The sequence below is a fragment of the Trichoderma asperellum genome, chromosome 6 (assembly GCF_020647865.1).
Source record: "Trichoderma asperellum chromosome 6, complete sequence".
Classification (NCBI taxonomy): Eukaryota; Fungi; Ascomycota; class Sordariomycetes; order Hypocreales; family Hypocreaceae; genus Trichoderma; species Trichoderma asperellum.
Window position 1 is genome coordinate 3,197,628 of NC_089420.1, and position 20,371 is coordinate 3,217,998.

The 20,371-nt window shown below is 50.2% G+C and overlaps 5 protein-coding genes across 7 annotated transcripts; 3 read left to right on the top strand and 2 right to left on the bottom strand.

The window, feature by feature from the left end:
* Positions 1-1,850: 1,850 nt before the first annotated feature.
* TrAFT101_012063 (uncharacterized protein) lies at positions 1,851-3,656 on the bottom strand. 2 transcript variants are annotated; one of them, XM_066129462.1, is made up of 2 exons: positions 2,450-3,656; positions 1,851-2,397 (listed from the first exon to the last, which is right to left on the bottom strand). In XM_066129462.1, the coding sequence occupies exons 1-2, from the start codon at positions 3,272-3,274 to the stop codon at positions 2,254-2,256; spliced, it is 969 nt and encodes a 322-aa protein (XP_065985108.1). In that variant the 5' UTR covers positions 3,275-3,656; the 3' UTR covers positions 1,851-2,253. The 2 variants fall into 2 exon arrangements, with proteins under 2 accessions (XP_065985108.1, XP_024756278.1); XM_024904504.2 differs by having other exon boundaries at positions 1,851-3,656.
* A 516-nt stretch (positions 3,657-4,172) lies between these two features.
* On the top strand, positions 4,173-5,517 carry TrAFT101_010485 (uncharacterized protein). The gene is made up of 2 exons (XM_024898640.2): positions 4,173-4,755; positions 4,848-5,517. Exons 1-2 carry the CDS (start codon positions 4,523-4,525, stop codon positions 5,209-5,211), a joined length of 597 nt encoding a protein of 198 aa, XP_024756279.2. The 5' UTR covers positions 4,173-4,522; the 3' UTR covers positions 5,212-5,517.
* A 125-nt stretch (positions 5,518-5,642) lies between these two features.
* PRE3 (Proteasome subunit beta type-1) lies at positions 5,643-7,431 on the top strand. The gene is made up of 6 exons (XM_024901192.2): positions 5,643-5,816; positions 5,883-5,928; positions 5,989-6,003; positions 6,054-6,088; positions 6,149-6,389; positions 6,452-7,431. Exons 1-6 carry the CDS (start codon positions 5,783-5,785, stop codon positions 6,768-6,770), a joined length of 690 nt encoding a protein of 229 aa, XP_024756280.1. The 5' UTR covers positions 5,643-5,782; the 3' UTR covers positions 6,771-7,431.
* Positions 7,432-8,738: 1,307 nt separating this feature from the next.
* TrAFT101_010487 (uncharacterized protein) lies at positions 8,739-13,545 on the top strand. 2 transcript variants are annotated; one of them, XM_024901177.2, is made up of 3 exons: positions 8,739-9,800; positions 11,174-12,506; positions 12,561-13,545. In XM_024901177.2, exons 2-3 carry the CDS (start codon positions 11,175-11,177, stop codon positions 12,723-12,725), a joined length of 1,497 nt encoding a protein of 498 aa, XP_024756282.1. In that variant the 5' UTR covers positions 8,739-9,800; position 11,174; the 3' UTR covers positions 12,726-13,545. The 2 variants fall into 2 exon arrangements, with proteins under 2 accessions (XP_024756282.1, XP_065985109.1); XM_066128982.1 differs by having other exon boundaries at positions 8,936-9,765; positions 10,950-12,506.
* Positions 13,546-14,642: 1,097 nt separating this feature from the next.
* TrAFT101_010488 (uncharacterized protein) lies at positions 14,643-16,118 on the bottom strand (the record flags this gene model as incomplete). Its single annotated transcript, XM_024910282.2, has 2 exons — positions 14,643-15,250; positions 15,404-16,118. 2 exons carry the CDS (start codon positions 16,116-16,118, stop codon positions 14,643-14,645), a joined length of 1,323 nt encoding a protein of 440 aa, XP_024756284.1.
* Positions 16,119-20,371: the final 4,253 nt, after the last annotated feature.

The window sequence follows — 20,371 nt, forward strand, 5'->3', positions numbered from 1 at the left end:
AGCAGCTGCTTCTTGCTTGGCAGTACCACTATGCACAGTAAGGTAACCACCACGTTGAAATGCTCATTTTACTTGCATTTCGGTGTGTATAACAGGCAATGGCAAGGCGCGCTGCTATTCGACCAAGCTGCGATTTACTAGTAATTGATGAATCCAAGTCAATCTCCCGTGCATGAAGCAGGGCAGCACGCATGTACAGAGAGCTGATGCATGCTGCACAAGTAGGATCTCAACGCGTGCCTGGCCCTTGTTATCATCCGCTGCAGGTACCAAGCAGCGACTGCTGGGACCAACATCCAACCTTCGGGATGCCGTACACGTGCAGCCCTCACGTCGCCCGATTGTCTGGCTCACCCGGTGCACTGAAGCGGCAATAGCCGTATCTTGGGACGCGTCCACGGGGATCTGCCAGCTCCAACGGATCAATCTCTTGCTCGTGTTAGTAAGATTACGGGGCTTGGCCAAGCAGCCGCTATTGGTTTGGCATCACCGTTTACACCGCAGACCCTCATTTCCACGGTGCATCCACGCTCGCCAGCTGAGCTGGAATGCGTGCTCACTCTGTAACGAACACCTTCTTGTGTTTGAAGCTTGAGGAATGTGGAAATTCCCAGGATCGCCAAAAAGTGGTGTGTGTGGAAGAATGCTCCGATGTTCTGCTTCTCTTTTCTTCTTCTTTTTTTGCCCTTTGTTTCAGCAGAAGCTGAGAGGCCTCTCTCTCCTCGAACCGAACTGGGACAAGACAAGGATGGGCCTCCTTTTTTGTTTCTTTTTTAAGCATGCGATGCTACTCTAGTCTGCCGTAATCGACCAGTATCGGCGTAGTGCTCTCAATACGAGCACAGACTATCCAACATGTACTCCGTATGTAAACGTGCTAGCAACCTATTGCGACACGCCACGGCGGTATCAGGTTGGCATTTGGGTGAACCCAGCCTCAGCCTTGTGACTCGGCTGTCTTGCTCAATGGTGAAAAACACGCCCGTCATTATCACGAGCCCATCTGTATACCGTAGAGTGAAACCCACCGGAATGCCTCCATTTACGGCGCGGCATATGCTCATTTTCGACTCGATCATGCAATACGGCTCGTACTGCTCCTCCGAAGTGCCATCATCGAGCAAAGAAAAGGGGGAGGCTATCAACAGCCGCCGCTGCCAAGAATACGAGTCGGTCCTAGCTCAAATTGTTCATCGTCGCTTGGGGTATTCCGTAGTTTTGGGCTAAATGTTTAGCAGATTCTTGAACACTTGGCAGACGGCTTTGTTATCGGCTATAAGAAACGGGCGACCGAAAATATCAGACCAGCCTAATAGCAGCAAAGTAAGAATGCTAATGATGCCATCAACAGTCAATCATGCATTCGTATGTAAATAATGCAGGCAGTTGATGGAGAGCTAGTGTCAGGTTTCATTCTGATACTCTCTGATGTCTCCTTTGTGGTGTATTAGCCACCAGCAATGTAAAACAGCCTGAATCAATTCCTCAAATTGACGTCATTAGTATATAGGTAAGTAAACTCTTAAGCGATACACGTTATGATTAACAAAGACAGTTTACCTTTTTTTCTTACACTATGCCTGCAATTCTCTATATCTTGCCTGGCGTGGCACTGATTAAAGGTAGATGCCTTGGTATTCCTCCAAGTAAAATGATGGGTATAGATAGAAGAAACATGTATTTTTCAAATACTTAGTTTTGCATCAAATGGCCCTACAGAAGTTATGTATATGGACATTTCATTGCTACTCTTACATATAAGATGTAAAGCCGGTTTGACTCCAATGATCCGTTATATGACCAAAAGGTGGTAAAAAAACAACACTAAAGAGAAACTTGGCCTATTTGGTAGCAAAACAAGATCAAAGTCTCAATTGAATCCAAGCATCTATAAGCTCGATGTATCTCTAAATCTACAGTGTTTTCTTCTTTCTTCGGCGCTTCAAGGTTCTCTGCTGAGTCCCAGTCAGGAGAGAACAGCAGCCGGATCTTAGTCCCAGTCCATAACTCCATAAAGAATTCTTTTTTTTTCCAACGTCATTTCTATATGTAGAGCGCCATATCATATACAAAGAAAGCGCTAAGTAGAAAAAATCCAAGTAGAGATGAGGCTCGTAAGTTGGGTTATGACCCGCCACCAAGGGCGACCAACCCGAGCATATCCTCTATCCATTTATGATTGTCGGCTCCCCTTTCGTCCAACATCTTTTCCACATCATATTGCATTGAGCAGTTTACCTGCTCCAGCGGGTATCACGAAGCACCTTTCAAGGCCGTAGCAGACCATAGCCTATTCCAAGCAGTGGGGGTCATCGCTCGGTTCATCCCAAGACCAGCTAAGGGCAACTTGGCGAGGTGTAAGTTGGTGCCGCCGTAATTCTCGGCGTTTTCTTTCATCTACTTCTCGTAAGAAAATGTTATGTCACGATGCGCCCTTGTTTCACCATACAATTGACCAGTCGACCAGGGCGAGGAGGTCATGATAAGAGACATCTTGGTAGGTGGGATCCTGGAATACCAGATTCAAGTCTGTATCCGCTGCCATGTTGTTTATTTGGGTTATTGTGTCGTTGATGTGGGTGTTTTCGATCTGGGGTATTATGTCATTGATCTGAGGTATTATGTCGTTGATCCGAGGTGTCATGTCGTTGATCTGAGGTGTCACGTTGTTGACGTGAGATGTTATATCTTGGATATGAGGTGCTATATCATGGATGAGAGGCATCCTATCATCCATATGTGTTACTGGATCTCCCAATTGGTGCAGTTGATGATCCATATGTGTTGTTATATCGTTCATTCGGGGTGCTGCATCGCCGATCTGAGTCATTGAATTATCCATCTGAGTTACTGCTGCATCAATTTGAGCTACTGCCGCATCGTCCACCAGGCCCATGCCATCAATCGGATGGAGCTGCTCTGTAGGAAATATCGACCAGTCAACCATGGCCAGCAGGTCATGGTAAGTGACGTTCTGATAAGTGGCATCATCCAACCCGGTGAAATTCTGTGTTATTATATCGTCAACAGGAACTGGCGAAGAGTCTTTCCGCCGGCGTGACCCTCTGCTGGGTACTTGCAACTTCCGTGGTGCCCCGGACCGTGGCCTGCTCTGGTTTTCCTTGCGCTTAGCCTCTTGCTGACAAGTGTATTTGATGGTTGAAAGCGGCACTTCTGCCAGCAGCTTAAATATCCGCCTATAGCCATAGCCGAGACTGTGCAGTTCGCAGATCTGCGATCGCTGTTGCGGCGATAACTCTTTGCCACGGACCATTGTTTCTTGTCGTCTGAAAGGAAGCAAGGAAAGATTCTTCTTGGAGAGCTTCAAGAGAAGAGCGGCGGCCTGGCAGTGTGAGGCCCTGTCGGGCTTATGTATGTAAACGCTGCTTACTGTGGTGGCCCAACAGGGGGGCGACACTCTCTGCGTCCCACCGAATCCTTCATGTCGATAAGATTGACGTGCGTATGCCTACAGATTCCAGGGTCTACCCGCAATGGGACCGTCGTGATGACGAAAGTCAGATCAGATTGCCATCGCTGCAATTTCTTCATGTTGAGATGGCGGATAGCAGAATGAAGGCTCCGCCATTCAGATTTTGACATGTCATTGCTAGTGCTGGATTGAGATTTATCCCGCCAGATCAGATCGCCCAGCTATGTTTGTATGCCGCTCATTGAAAAAAAAAAAAAAAAAAAAAAAAAAAAAAAAGGTATTTTGACCGAGTGTGGAGGCGATCAAAGAGACGAATCGTCAACGGCAAGGGCTAGCCGGTGGTGCCTAAACGTGTAACTCTCTGCTGATCGTGAGTCTCGCGGTTACAATATTAACGCCTTGACTAGTAGTGGCAATGCACAAATGGGGATACAATATGCCGCCATACATGCTACAGCCTAGTACAAGTCAGCAAGTGTGACACATTGAATCACACAGCCATTCTCTACACATACGCATTGAAAACACGGTGTGCAAGGGAACATTGCTATCATACTTTCGGTATAGAGTAGACGGGTAGAATGTTAAATCCCTCTCTACTGACCTATTTGGGTACAGGGTAGCTCGGCTAAATGGGCGCTAAACGCAAATCCTCCGCCGTCAATTCTCCATGGCAAGCAAGCCGCAATCATCAGACGACACCTATGGCATCCATACGAATGCAACACCAAAGGAATTGGCCGCTTGGGATCTGGTCGCCAATCTGCTCACATGCATATTAATCACAGCTCAATGATGGCGGGCAAAAAATCTCCAGCTTGAACCGCACGGATCGGATCTCGGGCATCGCCCGGCATCTAAAGCCCGTGGCGCGCCAGATCAAGCACTCAAACTTCTGACCCCACCTCTCCGCGAAACGTGGGCCCATCATCTCCCTTGTGGCGTTGCGCAGCGCGGCTGTGGCTCGAGCCCATCATGCGACAAATCCCCTAAACCGTGGCTTCTTTTTCCCTTCTTCTCCTATATGAAGCGGCAGCCTGTCCGATAGCACGAGGGAGAGAGAGAGGCTGCGCTCCAGATATTCCAACAATGGCGCGCCGTCAGCACCTCACATTGTCCATTTTGCTGGGCGTGTGCCTGTTCTTCAGCATCACGTACTTCTTCTCGGGCTCGTCCAGCCACGGTGTGGATCGAATCCCGGCGCCGATGGGCGAGTCTCCGGCAGAATCCAGGTCGCAGTTCAAAGTGGACCTGGGCGATGTGCCGGCTAGTCTGCTTGAAGGGGAGTCAATAGCACCCAAGCTGGAGAATGCAACGCTCAAGTATGTCTCTCTCCCTCTCCCTTTTGTCCATGATGCTGTTGTCTTGTTTGGTAAGCAGCTGGTCTAACGTCCTGTTTGGCATATCGTTATAGGGCCGAACTGGGCCGCGCAACATGGAAATTCATGCATACAATGGTCGCTCGATTCCCAGAAAAGCCTACAGACGAGGAGCGCAAGACTCTCGAGACGTTTGTCTACCTCTTCAGCCGTCTCTATCCTTGTGGTGATTGCGCAAAGCACTTCCGGGGGATCCTAGAGAAATACCCTCCCCAGACGAGCAGTCGCAACGCGGCCGCTGGATGGCTGTGTTACGTACACAACCTGGTCAATGAGAGGCTGAAGAAGCCCATCTTTGACTGCAACAACATTGGTGACTTTTATGACTGTGGCTGTGGAGATGAAGATAAGAAGAAGAAAGAAGGGTCAAAGGTTGATGCGGAGTTGACAAAGGAATAGACTTGGTTTAATGGTAATAATGAAGACTAGAGATAGAATAGCGAATTGTCCTCAGCGAGCTCTAATAATCTGTTGCAAAAGCAGCAGGGAACATGTCGTTTCTCTGTCGATATAGCACTTTTGGACAGGTCCAACAGCTCGTTCTTGGACTACAATCCTGCTCTCTGCTCTCCAACGCTCACATGGCGTTTCAGCTGCAGTTGGGGTTTTAATCAACGAATAAGCTCTCAGAGAACTCGAATATATCTTATTTCCGCACAGCTATATATCTATTTAATTCAGCTCTGTATTTATCCTCGAATGCCGTGCTCGTTCGGACAAGAGCGCTGATCAATTCAACATCACGTGCTACATCATGTGTAAGCGCAATATGTGGGGCGACGGCGCGGCTGCGCGTTCTCAGAGCTGCCTGAGCTTTGATGTGGCGGTAGTGCGGATAGTGAGCTCCAGCCTTCCAGACATCAGCGCAACTACGCAACCGCCCAAACAGCACACGACGACCTGCCATCCCCGCGATATCCTCGAATATACCAAGAATTTTACGATTTCACATTGCAATTCTCATATCACAATGGAGTTTGGCCATGCTGGCGTGCTGAATGAAGGTATGACTTGCGGGCTGCCGCCCGGCATTCTGTTGATGACCCCTCGTTGACTTGATGGACAAACAGATGGCATTCATGTCGATATGGATCGGTTGAAGAAGGGAGAAGTCAAGTGAGTTGATATGTCGTCAGATGTTATGCCGTGGAGTCTGTTTTACTGACTGATTGCTAGCTTGGGTACTTCTATGTATGCTCCTCCGCCCCGCCAAATCGAATAGCGAACTAACGAGATGATAGCATGGCTGTGACATTCAAGGATGGAGTTATTCTGGGTATGGCAGCATCGGAAGAGGCGCACATTGAGGCATAGATGCTAACTACTGGGCCTGCAGGAGCCGATTCGAGAACGACCACCGGCGCTTACATCGCCAATCGAGTAACAGACAAGCTGACCCGGGTACACGATACCATCTGGTGCTGCCGATCTGGTTCTGCTGCCGACACGCAAGCCGTTGCCGACATTGTACAATACCAGCTGGGCCTCTTTGCCATGCAGAGCGGAAAGCCCCCGATGACACAGACTGCAGCCTCCATCTTCCAGGAGATTTGCTACGCCAACAAAGACAGATTATCGTGAGTACACTTTGCTCCCACATGAGCTATGCAATGAATGAATGGTTGCTGACTTAACATAGAGCTGGTCTGATTATTGCAGGCTGGGACGAGCGATTCGGCGGCCAGGTTTACTCTATTCCCCTAGGAGGTTCATTGCACAAACAGGCATATGCAATCGGCGGTTCAGGATCGACATACATTTACGGATACTGTGACGCCAATTGGAAGGAGGGCATGGAAGAAGCAGAAGCAGTCGCCTTTGTCAAGGGCGCTCTAAGAGAAGCTATCAAGTGGGATGGAAGCTCTGGTGGTGTTATTCGTATGGTTGTATTGACGAAGAAGGGAGCCGACCGACACCTGTACCTACCGGATTCAGACTACAAGGTGCGACATGACTAGATGGATGGATGATGGCAGAACAAGCATGGTCGTGTGTACAGTCCATGAGCATTTGCTTTACAGCTGAGGTGGAAGTCGACAATAGACAGATCGGCTAGATCCATACTTGTTAGAGACAATGAGATGCCAGTGACTGTGAGCTAGATACTAGGTATCGACCCAAGAGACGATGGCGTGATGCGAGGGAAGGCTATGATCTAGAGAACAATCCAGTAATAGTATGGAATGGTTTATGAAGCTTGGAAAGGAAAAGAAGAGGAGAGAAAAATGATCGAGTTGAGCCCTGTTCTTTGTGATGGCCACATGCACTACTTGGTTTATACACAAGAGTGTGGTCCTGCAAATAAGGTTGACGGGGATAGAGGCGGCCCGAAAGAAGCCGAGGAGAAATATAACAAGTCGAAAACGGAAAATGGGACGAGTTATGACGATATCGGTAACTCTTTGTAAGGAATCTGTGCAATATATCTAAAGTAATGCGGTTGAAGTACTCTGGATCTCACTACCCGATAGGTAGGTATATGTGGACATGTAGACATGAGGCAAAGAGAATATGCATCTCTCTCTTCCCCTCTGTTCTCCTCTATACATTGGGTGATTGGCTGAAGAGGCATCTGGCAAATACGACTGGCGTCTACTGAGTTAGACGAGGCAGTAAGGCTAATTTGGTACGAAAAGTATTTTACCGAAGCATTTTACTGACCTTGTGTTGTCGTGTTCATGCGTGCCTATTTCGGCATGTGACGTAGGGTAGGCACTAGGAGTTGCGGCAAATGATATCTACAACCACAGGTCATACGAACAATCTCCATCTTTGGTATCGCGGGGGAAAGGGCTGGTGGTGCACGAGTCTGGACAAGGCAAATGATCTCGATGAATGATGTGTAACTGCGGCTCAAATGCAGAGATATGAATAATGGATGGATGCACCATTGATACCATGATGATAGGGTATGCATGTCAAGCTCCTAGCGAGTGCAAGAGGCGCTGATCTGCAGACTTGCGCCCCCCTCCTACTGGCGATGCACGGTATAATATGGCTATTAATTCTAGTAATGAACACACCGGTATCTTGATGGTTTGTTGCAAGTCACTGAGGGGCCAGCTGATCGGCGAAAATAAGCATTTTGGTGACGCCGGAGCCAAGCCTGGGAGCGACTCTGATCCTGTCCGTGTCCCCGCCACTACAGGGGAGCTGACGTATTGAGCGATGGGGCAAAGAGGTAAAAGATCTGTTAGTGGTGGGTGGTTGATGGGCACAGACACGATGACATCAAGGAGAGAAAGAAGAAATAGGGGGTCGTTGTATGTATGTACGACTTGGAAACGAGACATCGCCTCTTGTATGTGATTTTTGGTACTCGTCGAAGCTCAATCGATATGGTGGTCTGTAGTGCTAGTGGCGGTTCTGGAGTGGTACTGCAACTGGAGATTTGAAGCTGCGCAGCACATTAACAGCCCATGAGCTACGATTTAAATGTTCGTTGCTGCTAAAAGGAAGTCGCCGCCGCTAATTTTCTGCTTGCATCGTGCTAGCCGCCAATCACAAGCATCACAGCTGCTTATTAAGGCAGAAGCAAGGACAGCCACAGCTACCCTTGCAAGTCTGGGCTCTGAGCAGCCCACGTGCGGCATGTCTTGGCTGAGAAGCGAAGCTGTGAGATGCTAAAATTGGGGAGGATGGGTGGGCGGGTTGGCAGTCCACTGGCTTGTACAGCATCGGAGCTTGGGCACGTTGGACGAGGGTTGGACAGAGGGTGGTTTCTGCCTTTTTGTTCTTTGTACGCACCTATTTGTTTTCGATCTTACCGCTGTTGCTGGATGCAGGCATCTCCCTGTTAGTCAAGTTATGCTCGTAATGGTTTATGACGGGATGGTGTTTCGAGACGAAGGGAGTAAGCGAGCTGGGCTGGGCTGAGCTGAGCTTGAGCTGAACTGTGAGAGAAAAAGCAACCTATAGAAGCAGGACATGGATTAGACGTCAGATACACTCAGTTACCAATATCAACCCGGCCCAGCAGTTTACCAGAGCACCTGCTTATAGTGCCCGAGCAGTGGACACACCCTCCTGCTTGTGCCCTGATCGCGGGTGGCCCCGTTTCCATTTCGCTCGCAGCAACCTGTTTTTATTTTTTATTTTATCTTTTTCTAATACTTCATCGTCATTCCTGTTATCAGCCGCATCCCGCTTTGTTTCTCCATCGCCAAGAAGAGGACCAAGAGGAAGAAGAGAAACGTTGCGGTTGCTTTTGAGTTTTGCACCGCCACCAAGACTGGCTCTGCTCTGCTCTGGCTCTTGTTCTATACATACTCTCATGCTCCTTTGCTCTCTGCTTTAATAGCTGCATTGCGTCTGCATCTCCACCGCCAATCCGCTCGTCGCACGCAGATTACGCACGGCGACTTACATCCAGATAGAGGTACATATACAGCTGCACACACATTGGTGCATTCCATCCCCCTCTCCCATCTTCCTCTCTCCCATTCCCCCCTCTTTTTTGCCGTGGCCCAAACGGCATCTTCTCTACACTATATCGAAGCAAAAGCTTAATAGCGGCTTCTGTCTATACATGGCTAGCTTCTGACCTACCCAAACGACCCCAAACACCCGCTGGACATTCTTGGACACACGCACATACACGCTGCTAGTTGGCGGTAGCCCTGCCTGGCTGCGGTGGTGGTTTCTCTGCTTCTGTAGCTGGTCTGCCTTGCCTCGTGGGCTTCCCTCCCCCTACGCTGTACTGCGTTCCGAGAAGACGACCCTGGCCGTTTATTATTATCCTGCGCGCCTTTGCGAGATCGATCCGATCGTGAGGCGGATTGGGCCTTGCTGCCCGTGGCAAACAACCCCATCTTTGCTGGCGTCTTGATCCAGCTCCAGCCTCTGATAAAATCGTCACTGGCCGTGTCGGAGCCCAACCCCTCCTCCATACACATGGGCACACGCGAATTTATACCATCCTATCGTCTAGTCATATCACATCACAGTATTTGAGTGAGCCTCCTCTTCTCCTTGCCGTCCGTTTGGCTGTGAGTCTGGAACAATTTTCATTTTGTCTCTTTCCCCTCCCTCTTTTTTCCCCTTCTCTCCATGTCTTGCTTCTGCCCCTCCTCTTGTCGCGCATTGCAGGTCCCCGCTTTCACGAACCATCGATGCCTTCTCTGCAGGGTTTTGTCCCGAAGCTCCAGGCACCACATGCTTAGAAGCTCCCTACATATGCCACTGCCAATACCTGCCTATCTCCGCCTAGCACCGCTGCCATGAGAGGCTCAAACTCTCTTATGTATGGACCCAAGGACCCCTCAGTGTGCTCCCCTTCGCCACCCACAGCGTGGGTGACGTTCAGCGGCGGCGCCACAGTGGCCCGGTCGAGTGCCACCGGGGATCTCCTTGAGGGTTCAATGGAGAGATGGAGCGGCTGGCGCTGAGGGGCTGAGGGGGCTTGATTCATGTCAAATCACCAGCGCCAGATGTAGCACGGCTTGGGACGACGCAGAAGCGTTGGAAGATACTGGAATAGAGAGCGAGAGAGCGGTGTCGGGGCTCTCCTCTTTGCTCTCGCGTCCCTGCATGGCTGTGGTGTGAGATGTTTTGAATCAAGGGCATTATAAGAAAATCAAGGAGAGAATAAGGAGACATCAGCAAGAGGGTTAAAAAAGAGAGAAAGAAAGAATGATACTCTTTTTTGATCTTCTCATTTCCCGGCAAACAAAGTTCCTCCCTCCCACGTAAAGATGCCAAGCGACATCTTTCTCCCGCAATATTGTCGTTGAAGTCGACGGGTTTTGCATGTGCTCGAATCGTTCGACAGGTTCTCTCCCCCTCACTGCGAGCAGGCTGTTGCCGTCCACCAACACCGGAACCCCCACTGCCGCTGCCACCCACTGTGGCCACCCCTAAAGCGTTTCCCCTGCAGCGCACGCCTTCACTACGGCCCAGTGGTTCGCTCGCCGCACAGCTCCCCTAAACCGCCAACCTACTCTTTCCGACTTCTCCCCATGCGGCCCCGAACCCAAACTTGCCTCTTCCATTTTTTTTTCCTCTTCTTCCTCTTCTTCCTTTCTCCCCAGCCCAACTGCGCTTGTCGCAGCTGTACTTGTTTGCATCCTTCGTTAACGACTGCCCACGTCTCTGTTTTCCTTTGTGCTAATTTTTAATGATTTATCCTGCGCCTTTAGTTGCCGGTCACCTGTTTTAATACTTCTTTTTCTTTCTTCCCTGCCTTTCCTTCCCTGCCGGACCCGTCGCAGCCGCATCCTCCCAGACAGAGGCTGCATCGCCATCTGCATCTCCGTTTCCAAATCCACAGCTTCTAACCCAGCGCGCGCGTCCCCGTTCCCGCATACGATGCAATGGCAGCCGTAATCGGCGACTTTGTTCCTGACCTCTCGCGCTTCCACAGCATGATCTCCGGCTCCTCGACATCCGCCATCCCGCAGCGCCAGGAAAGCCAGACCCACGATCCCGCCGCCCCCTACCGCTCGTCCAGCCGGCACCGGTTGTCTGGCTCCGTGCCGCGGTCTCAGACATCAGCACCATCAGCGTCGACTTCGGCGTCGGCACCGGATACCCAGGCCAGCGTCAACAGAAGCACCGCCGTCCAGTCGGCGCAGCAGGGCCAGGCGCTGGCAGCGCAGTCGGCTTCGCGCTCGGCGTCCTCTGGCGGAGCGTCGCGCTTCCCCTCGCCGCCGCCGTCCTCGTCCCCAGCAGCTGTTCCCGGCCCTGTTGCCGCCGACGATGAGAATCGAGCGTCTATGGCATCTCAGACTGGAGACAGCGTCTCCGCAGCCGGCCTGCAGCACCCGCCAGCGCCTCAGAACCAACAGCCCTCGCCCACATCGGATGATTATCCCCTGAAATCTGAACAGGCCGCCGGCTCCGACTCGTACCTGGTTTCGTCCACGTCCGCTTCGTCCATTCCCGAGCAGAATGTGATCCACATCCGGGATCTCGCTCACATAGAAAAGCTTGCGGAAGCTGACCTGGCCGGCGATGCGGACCAGTCCGGCATCCTGCACGATCCGCCGTTGCATCAGACCAAGTATGAGATCAGCGCAATGCCTATTGCCGATGTCATCGAAATGGTCGCCGCTCTGTTGACCAAGATCACAACCACAAACGATCTGCAGCACGATGCCATGCAGCGCAATGTTGCCCACCAGCAGCAGGCCAACCTGAACGCAGACGCCCACGGCGGTTCCCAGATGAGTCCGCTTAGCCACTCCGTGCTTGCGTTCCACGGTAAAAACGTTCCCGCCATCACAATCTTGAGCTACCTCTCGCGCATCGACAAGTACTGCCCGACTACGTACGAAGTCTTCTTGAGTCTGTTAGTCTACTTTGACCGCATGACAGAGAAGGTCAACGACATGGTGTCTCGGACCGAGGGCAGCAGACGGTCATCAGCATCGCGACCGCGAGGGCCGTTATCAGTCGCATCCCACGATACCCCGATGGGCGATGCCTCGAGGAGCCCTGACGAGAGCGATGAAGATCTTGCCGACGATGACGACGAAAGCGACGACGATGAGGTCATGGCTGACCCATCATCTAGATACGCTCGCTCAGCAGGCAGAGGCGCGACACCCGCTGCTGAGCGCTCCCTTGGCCTGCCGGCCTCGGCGGCATATTTCGTGGTTGACAGCTTCAATATCCACCGACTAATCATCGCCGGGGTAACTTGCTCCAGCAAATTCTTCTCTGATGTCTTTTATACAAACTCGCGATATGCAAAGGTAAGCGAGACCTTGGTTCTTCTTCTCCTTGGCTTTGATATTAATTGTCGATAGGTTGGTGGACTCCCCCTGCCGGAGTTGAACCACTTGGAACTCCAATTCTTGGTGCTCAACGACTTCCGACTTGCTATTCCAGTGGAAGAGCTGGAGGCATACGCCACGATGCTTGTTGAATTTTACGCCCGAGAAGTCGTGGCTCCTCGGAGCCGCCACACGTAGTCGCGAGGCACGGCAAAATCCGCGAATTTAAACAGAACAAAAGTGGGAGAGAGCATCGCAACAGTCGATATATTCTTTGCGGCGACCTCGGTAACATGAGCAAGCCGTGTTTTGGATCTTGGTTGGTGCAGCGGTGCTCCCATCTCGAAGCCTCGATCACGACAGCGATATCTTGCAAAACACTTGTTGGAAATAAGCTCTTATCAAAGATTGGCCGTGGCCGATTGAGACAGAGAAGACGAAATTGCCTCGCGATCCCTGGCGGATCTTACGTACACCACATTAGGAGCGACGGGAAGGCTGTCAAAAGCGAGCTAATGGGTATGAGGTCACCTTTTATACGATTTGAAACTTGCAAATTTTGGACTACGCATCAGCGAGTTGAAAGAGGAGGTAAATGGGCATGTCAGGTTGGGTCTTGGATCGTGCGGCAAGACTCTAGGTGGTTTCTGATTGTAAGAGAGGAAGAGCGGGAGCCGTGTATGTGTAAGTGTGCGCACATATGTTGGCAAACGATGTTGGCTAGACCAGGGGGATGGCACAACTGCGCAAGGCAGGGACAGCAAGGAGAGGACGGTTCTTTATGAGAGCTCTGATGGGATTGGCGAATTCATTGCAATGGCGCAGGCGGGGTTTGATGGGCCTTGGTCTTGGTTTTTTTTTTTTTTTTTTGTGTTTTTCTCTCTTCTCTTGTTATTCGTTTGAAAGAATTTAAATGGGGGGGGGGTTGTGACGGAGGTTGCGACGACAAGAAGATTTAAACATGCTAGATAGATTTTTTATGATAGCACAATATGATATACTATGCTCTGATCACGAAGTATTGTCTCTTGAACAATCTGTTTGTTTTTTCTCTGATCAATGTTTTCTAGAGGTAGGTTTTGTGATCTGAGAACTGTATGTATACCCATTGGTATGACCTTCAAACTTTCAGTAACCAACTTTGAGGCAAAAAGCTGGTTACTGAAAGTCATACCAACCAACGGGTACATTGCATGAACGCACCCGACGACAATGATATTTACATATTCCAAACAGACCTTTTACGATGGCACAATATGCTGTGCTACCTACGTTCTGATTACGAAATTCCGTCTTGTGAATATTCAGTTTTTTTTTTCTTATACTTTGATATAGACTATGGAGATTTTGCAATCTGAGAACTGTATGGATATATAACATGAACGCACCCATGGTCTGTGTATAACGAAGGCTCTATCTATCGATGTACAGTGTGTATATATATATAGTATTAAGAGGGAAAAGAGAAGCCATGATCAAGCAATCAATCAATCAACTCATCGCTGTTGTAAGGGGGCCAAAAAGAAAAAAAGAAAAGAAAAAAAGAAAGGACTGGAATTAATGTACTGTGCTGTGCTGTGCTGTGCTGGTAATGTAATGTACTTGTTAGCTGTAATTTGTAACGAGATGGTGTTTTGAGTGTATGCGTGGGTACGTGTGTGTATAGTAATAACATGCAAGTAACGACAGAAGCAGAAGGGAGAGAGAAAAAAAAAAGGAATGACAAAGGAAAAAAAGAGAGAAGCGTGGTTGCATGTATGTCAGTATGTGTGAGTGTAAAGTGTATGATCCGTTAAACGACCGTGAAAACCCGTTTTGCTCGATATATATACATCCTCCCCTTCCCTCCCCCAACCCCCCCATATTGAAAAAACGCCGTCGTGCATGTTATGTTTTTTGATGATGAAAAAAAAAAAAAAAAAACAAGAGACACCGAGTTTGTTCCCCCACCCCTTTCCGTCCTTTGTGTGTCTCTGTTTGAATGAATACCACCTCCTTTTTATCCCTGATGACCTCTTTGCCTTGAATGTGGATGGATCTGTGATGAGAGAGAGAGAGAGAGAGAGAGAGAGAGATTTACGTGCTTGATGATGCGTCGAATAGAGAGCAAGTTTTTTATGTAAAGTAGTCGTGCAAGAAGGAGGTATTCCATTTCCCTGCCTCCGGCTTATTGCGTAATTCTTCTTCTTTTCCGTCATCGTCTTCGTTCTTGTCGTCAGATGTTGTCGTCGCGTCATCCAGCTTATCCCCCTTCTCCCACGCCTCCTGGGGGACATCAAACGACAGGAAGGCATCCTCCATCTTGACGCCAACCTGCCACCTCCCCAGCCACGGCAGGAAATTCTCAATCCCGCCACAGCCGGCGCCGCCGTCCGGCTGCGCAATGTCGTACCAGCCCGCGGTGCTGCGGCTGCAGTACTGCTTCGTCTCGAGCTTGATCCAGCGGTTGGTGCTGGGGAGCTCGCCGTAGGTGCCGTTGCCCGCGGGCAGGGGGGGCATGACGAGCGTGGTGTTGAAGCCGAGGCGGTCGGCCCAGCTGGTGGCGAAGGGGAAGCGCGGGACGAGGGACATTGGCTTGAAGGTCGTTTGGAATAGCGGCCTGGAGCTGGGCTGGGACTCGTCTGGGTTGGACGGGTCGTCGTGGGGGTAGATTTTGATGGTGGTGGTGCCGTCGGCGTGGTGGTCCCAGACGAATTTGGCGAGGTGTTTGGGGACGTTCCAGTCTGGAGAAGAGAAGGGCATGTTAGTTTTTTTTTTGACTTGTCTTGTAACATGATATGATGTATGAGAAAGGAGATGGTCTCATGATAACCGAGCAAGAACCGGGGTTTCCTTGTATTGATCATGAGAAAAAAAAATCAAAAGTTAAAACTTACTGGTCCTCCCGTTGAAGCAGCTGTTTGGCGTTGACACGTATATCCTCGTAATCTTTGGGTTGCATCCCCTCGTCTTCTTGCCATCTGCTTCGGTCCTCTCCCAGTCAAAACTACCCGGCGCAACCAACATCTCGTCGTAAGGGCCTATAGGCGAATCCCTGTAGCTCAGGATCTGGATCATGCTCAGCCCGCCAGCAGGACGGCTGTAGGCTTCATCGGCGAAGGAGGTGACTCCCTCGAGGGGAGAGTAAGCGTGTTCGGGAAGAGAGCGGGCAGCTTTAGGCGAGGTCCAGAAGGAAAAGGTGTAAATGTCTCCACGGAGGTTCCATTGCGGCGGTAAGGGAGTGATGGGACCGCCGAAAGATTCAGAAGGGATCTTGATCTCTTTGGTGATGGGTTCGGATAATACAGTTTGAGATTTGCTGGAGGCATGTTGGGAGAGTAGAGGTTCGTGAATGCTGACTTGAGTTGTGGGGGTGGACGGAATGCTGGCGGATGTTGAGGCGGCGGAGGCGTCTTCCCAAGGGGACGATGATACCGGTGACTGGGGTGGTGAGCATGGCTGGTTGTCGATGTCGTCTTCGTCAAGGCAATGAGCCTCATCCGGGTTGATAGAGGTATCAACAATGCGAAGCTGGGGTTTTGATTTGGCGTCGGGAAAGTGGATAGGCCGTAGAGGAGGAGTTTGCGGAGTGGTGGTGGTATTATACGACATGGTGATGTTTTTTTTTTTTTTAGTGGTGATGGGTTGAAATTGGGTTACATCAGAAGCAAGGATGGAGAGTAAGGTGAGTTTAGGATTACCTGGCTTGCAGGCGTGGGTGAAGTTGAGACCGGCTATTTAACAAGGGGATAGTCGAGAAGTGAAGGGCAATTGAGTAGTTGCAAGAGTTGTACAACAGCGTTGATGGTGGTTGTAGACTGAAGATGGAGTAGGAAAGAAAAAAAAAAAAAGGTCTGAAGCCTATAGCAAGGAATGAAAGAAAAGAGAGCGAGAAAGATAAACGAGAGCTTTGTCTCTTGAAGGCATAGAACGAATGAGTGGTGTGTGAGTCGGATGAGAATGAGCGGGAAGGGGGGGGGTGGGTAATGGAAGGACTTGTGAAAGATTCACACACGGAGTTGTACTTGTAGCAATTCCGCTGGGTACCCAAGCCAAGCTTCTACTTGTCTCATTAAGCAAAAAACTAGTGCCAAAAGAGGCCTCGGGAGCCAAGTGGAGGCTGTCGCCGCCGGACTCGATCTCGCCGCGGCAATAGGGCTTTTGATGTCCGAGTGCTCGGTCTTTTTAGCTTGCTTGTTTAGTTTTGGGCCTTTGGATGGAGCAAGTTCAGCGCAGTGATTAGTCTGCGGAGCGAATTGCACGTGGCGTGTTGATGGATTCGGGCAAGTAGCGGTAATGTGAAAGCTGGTGACGATGGATGTGGGAGTATTCAGCTATGAGGATGAAGCTGAGAGCGAGGCTAAGGGGGTTGTTAGCTTCGTGGAAGCAAAGGGAGCGAGATTGCAACAGGGTGCAGCTGAGGTGGATTAAGAATGGATATAGGCAAGTATAAATGATTGGGAAAGAAAACGTGGTGGTGAAAAAGTCAATGAGAGAGTTGAAACTGCGAGAGACAAAAACCCAAGCAACGGCCGAGGTAGTGTGAATGCAAGCATCCAATAAAGCGTAGCACTGAGAGAAGAGAGAAGAAGGACAAAAGTACTGTCTTGTAAATCTCCAGCTGCATGCGGCGTGAGCGTGAAGGGGGGATCCCGGCTCCCGAAAAGAGACAAGACGCCCACAGGCTTGGGACGCACACAAACCCAATCAACTGAGCTGAACGGGAAAAACGGCCCTCCCTCCCCCAGTTTTTTCCCTCAGCAGGAGGGAGCAAAGAGGTCAGCTCGGTTCTACGTGTGTTCCAGAACGCAAGCAGCCTTGCATCAAGCTCGCATGTATACCGCAGCATGCGACATGCAGGATCTCCGCACTGGGCTTGGAATTCAATTGGTAGGTGGAGAGGGGGGGAGGGGACGATCGTCTTGGATCTCGGCTTGGAAGCTTAAAAAAGAATAAAAGAGAGAGAGGGAAGGGAGTGTATGATAGCAGGAGGGATAACGAACCGGTGCTGACAAAAGAGCGTGTCAAGGACGAAGAAAAGAAGAGGGTGGAGGAGGGAGAAGGAAGAGAGACAGGCTGCCGGAATGCTAGAGGAGTGCGAGAGCCCCATCGGGAAAAGTAAAGTTGGCATGGCTTGACGATCGAAGCCTGGGTTGCGCTACGGGTTATGCTATGGACATTGGCATGAGGAAGGGTGTGGATATGGACACTACTATTGTAATATGATGCTGCCATGTGGACATGCGAGCGAGCTCATGGTACCTAGTACTACTGCTATGCACGACTTACACGCTCTGGGTGGCTGTGACAAGCTTTGGAACTGAGACAACACGGCAAGGCATGACAAGGCATGACGCCGCGGTGCGAGAGGCGAGGCAGGGAAACACCGAGAGACAAAGTCTCAGAGCTGGAAGCTAGGGAGAGAGGCCAAAATGACAAGAAGGATGCCATCCATGGGCTGCTGAGTGAGTGACGGGGGTCCCGTTTCCAAGGGACCGGCGATGCGTATGCCCTGTAATAGGCACGACAGGGGTCCTGGGAAAGACAATTTTGGTACCTGCCTCTAAGGGGTACAGCTCGGGTACCGCGAGTTACATCCGCCGATGGCATGACATTACATGCATGAGGCAAAACGTGTGCTTTGGTGTGTGTGTTTGCATGTTAGCGGCCGCATGAAGATGACACGGCTGCGGAGAAGAGAGCGTGCTGATCCGCAGATTTGATGCTATCCGTCGAGCGTGGAACTTGCTTATGAACTATGTTGCTAGAATAGTAATTGTATATACTGCATACTGTACGTTCTATATCCACTAGTGGAGACGACCTCCCAGCTCTCTCTTCACATCTACAGTAGAGCAACTGAGCATACAAATATAAAAACCATGTGTATCTCAAAGTAGTGCGTTGTACCCGCATAGGCGCAGGACGCCCGTTTGACTTGCAGGAAGGGCCGGCCTGGAACAAGTACATACGAGTGTGCAAGTCAGCACGTGGAAATGCAGGCTCTCTCGAACATATTGCAGAGTTACTTTGAGCAAATACGACCTTGATGCCGAACCTGAGCAGTAGCACTACTACTACTACTACTAATACCTCATAGCTGCTGCGGTACATACGAGTATTGTAGGGTTGTGTAAGGCAGTAGAATTAACAAAGTGACGGACGTGCCCATTGCTGACCCGTGCCAACTGATAAACAGGTAGTACTACCTAGTAATCTTCTCTGGTTCTCCAGATCTGACTTACGCACCTTGGAAACGCGGCAGCCGCCGTGGAGTATCCGGATCCAACATCACCGCTTACGTTTTACTTGCTCTATATGCCTCTTGTTCTCTGTACAGTAGCCGAGCAAAAACAATTTAAAAAAAGAAAAAAAAAGACAAAGGAACAGAATGCCAAGAAAGCACAACCAGCCCTTCGCTCACGGACGCTGTTTATTTCCCGTATCCCGTTGACTAACCTGCTCGAGCAATTGTCAGGGTCCGGCTCTGGTATAGAGGGCCCCCTTCAAAAGCCAAGAAAGCTCAGAAAAAGCCAACAGACAGGACACCCTTGACAAGAGGGACGCCGCCACACCACATGCCGTGCGTTTAAAAAAAGGAATACAAGTATAGGCCAAGAGGAAAAATTAGAAGAGAAAAGGACCCGCTAGTAACGGCGCCTTTGTTTAGCGCTGCTCTAGCTGGGCCGTGTCCAAAGGCCAAGTTGAGAGACAAAAGAGGACAAACTCGAGCCAACAAAGTACGGCACAGTAGCACTGCAATCAGGTGGGCATGGGTTCGTGAAAGTAGCTGCTGCTAAACTGAACGGGGACAAGAGAGCCATGGGCTAAAAGCAGAAACGAAGCGAATCAATGGGTAGCCGCATGGCATGGCCGAGAGGGTGTCCATCGGGGCTGAAGGGCAAGTGAGGCGCTATTAATTAAATTCAACCAGGCAGGCCGTTTTGTACAGTATATGGGGATGCAGTACGTGTGCCTAAATCAAACATCGCCAAATAACCCTCTATTTCATGCATGTTGCACTTGTATATACTATGTATGTATCTGCGGTTATTGCGTAGCTGTTTAGCGTGAACTGACAAGTCCCAAAGGGAGAGAGAGGCCAGAGAGGACTCACTCGTGGCTGTGGCACCAGCTGCAGCCACCAAGATAAAGCCAATCACCGGTCTCAGGTACTAGAACTATTAGCATGTAGCGTGCTCTTTTCCACCTGGGCAAGGAACAGGGGTTCGGCGTTGCTGGCTGGGCATATGACCAATTCGGCGGCGGATAGACGAGGCTGTGTGTTGTAGCTTATTACAGTCAGTGTGTTGCTATTGGATTGCAATGCTAGGACAAGCTTAATAAGACTTTTTGATTGCATACTGCTGCCTCACTTGTCATGTTCCGCAAAATGCAAGCAGTTACCAACAAGGCAAGTATGTATGTAGTACAGTACAAAAGGGGAACTGGAAACAAGGAGACAAAAACACCTCCCCCCCACGCAAAGGCACAAGCAAGTAGTCGTAGTAATCGAAAATGGTCGGGCATCCAAAGGGCCATCAACTCCGTGCTCCTGCATCTCTCGACCAGCTGGTACTGTACTCCAACAAAATGCATTAGTACACGTAGCAGTTGCTTATCATGATGGATTACCAAGCAATAGCGGATGGAAGATCCGGAACTACAAACTGCTAGCCAGAAAACAAGCGAGCAAGCAAGACAACGAGCAACGAGCAACGAGAGACACAGCAAGACATGAAACAACTAATGGGTTCCGTGGACTTTCCACTGGGCCCCCATCCATATCTTCCCGTCCGGGTCCGCCAGGCATCCACCGCTGGCCTCTTTTGCCATGCCCCTGAGCATTTTCTCTTGCCCAGCTT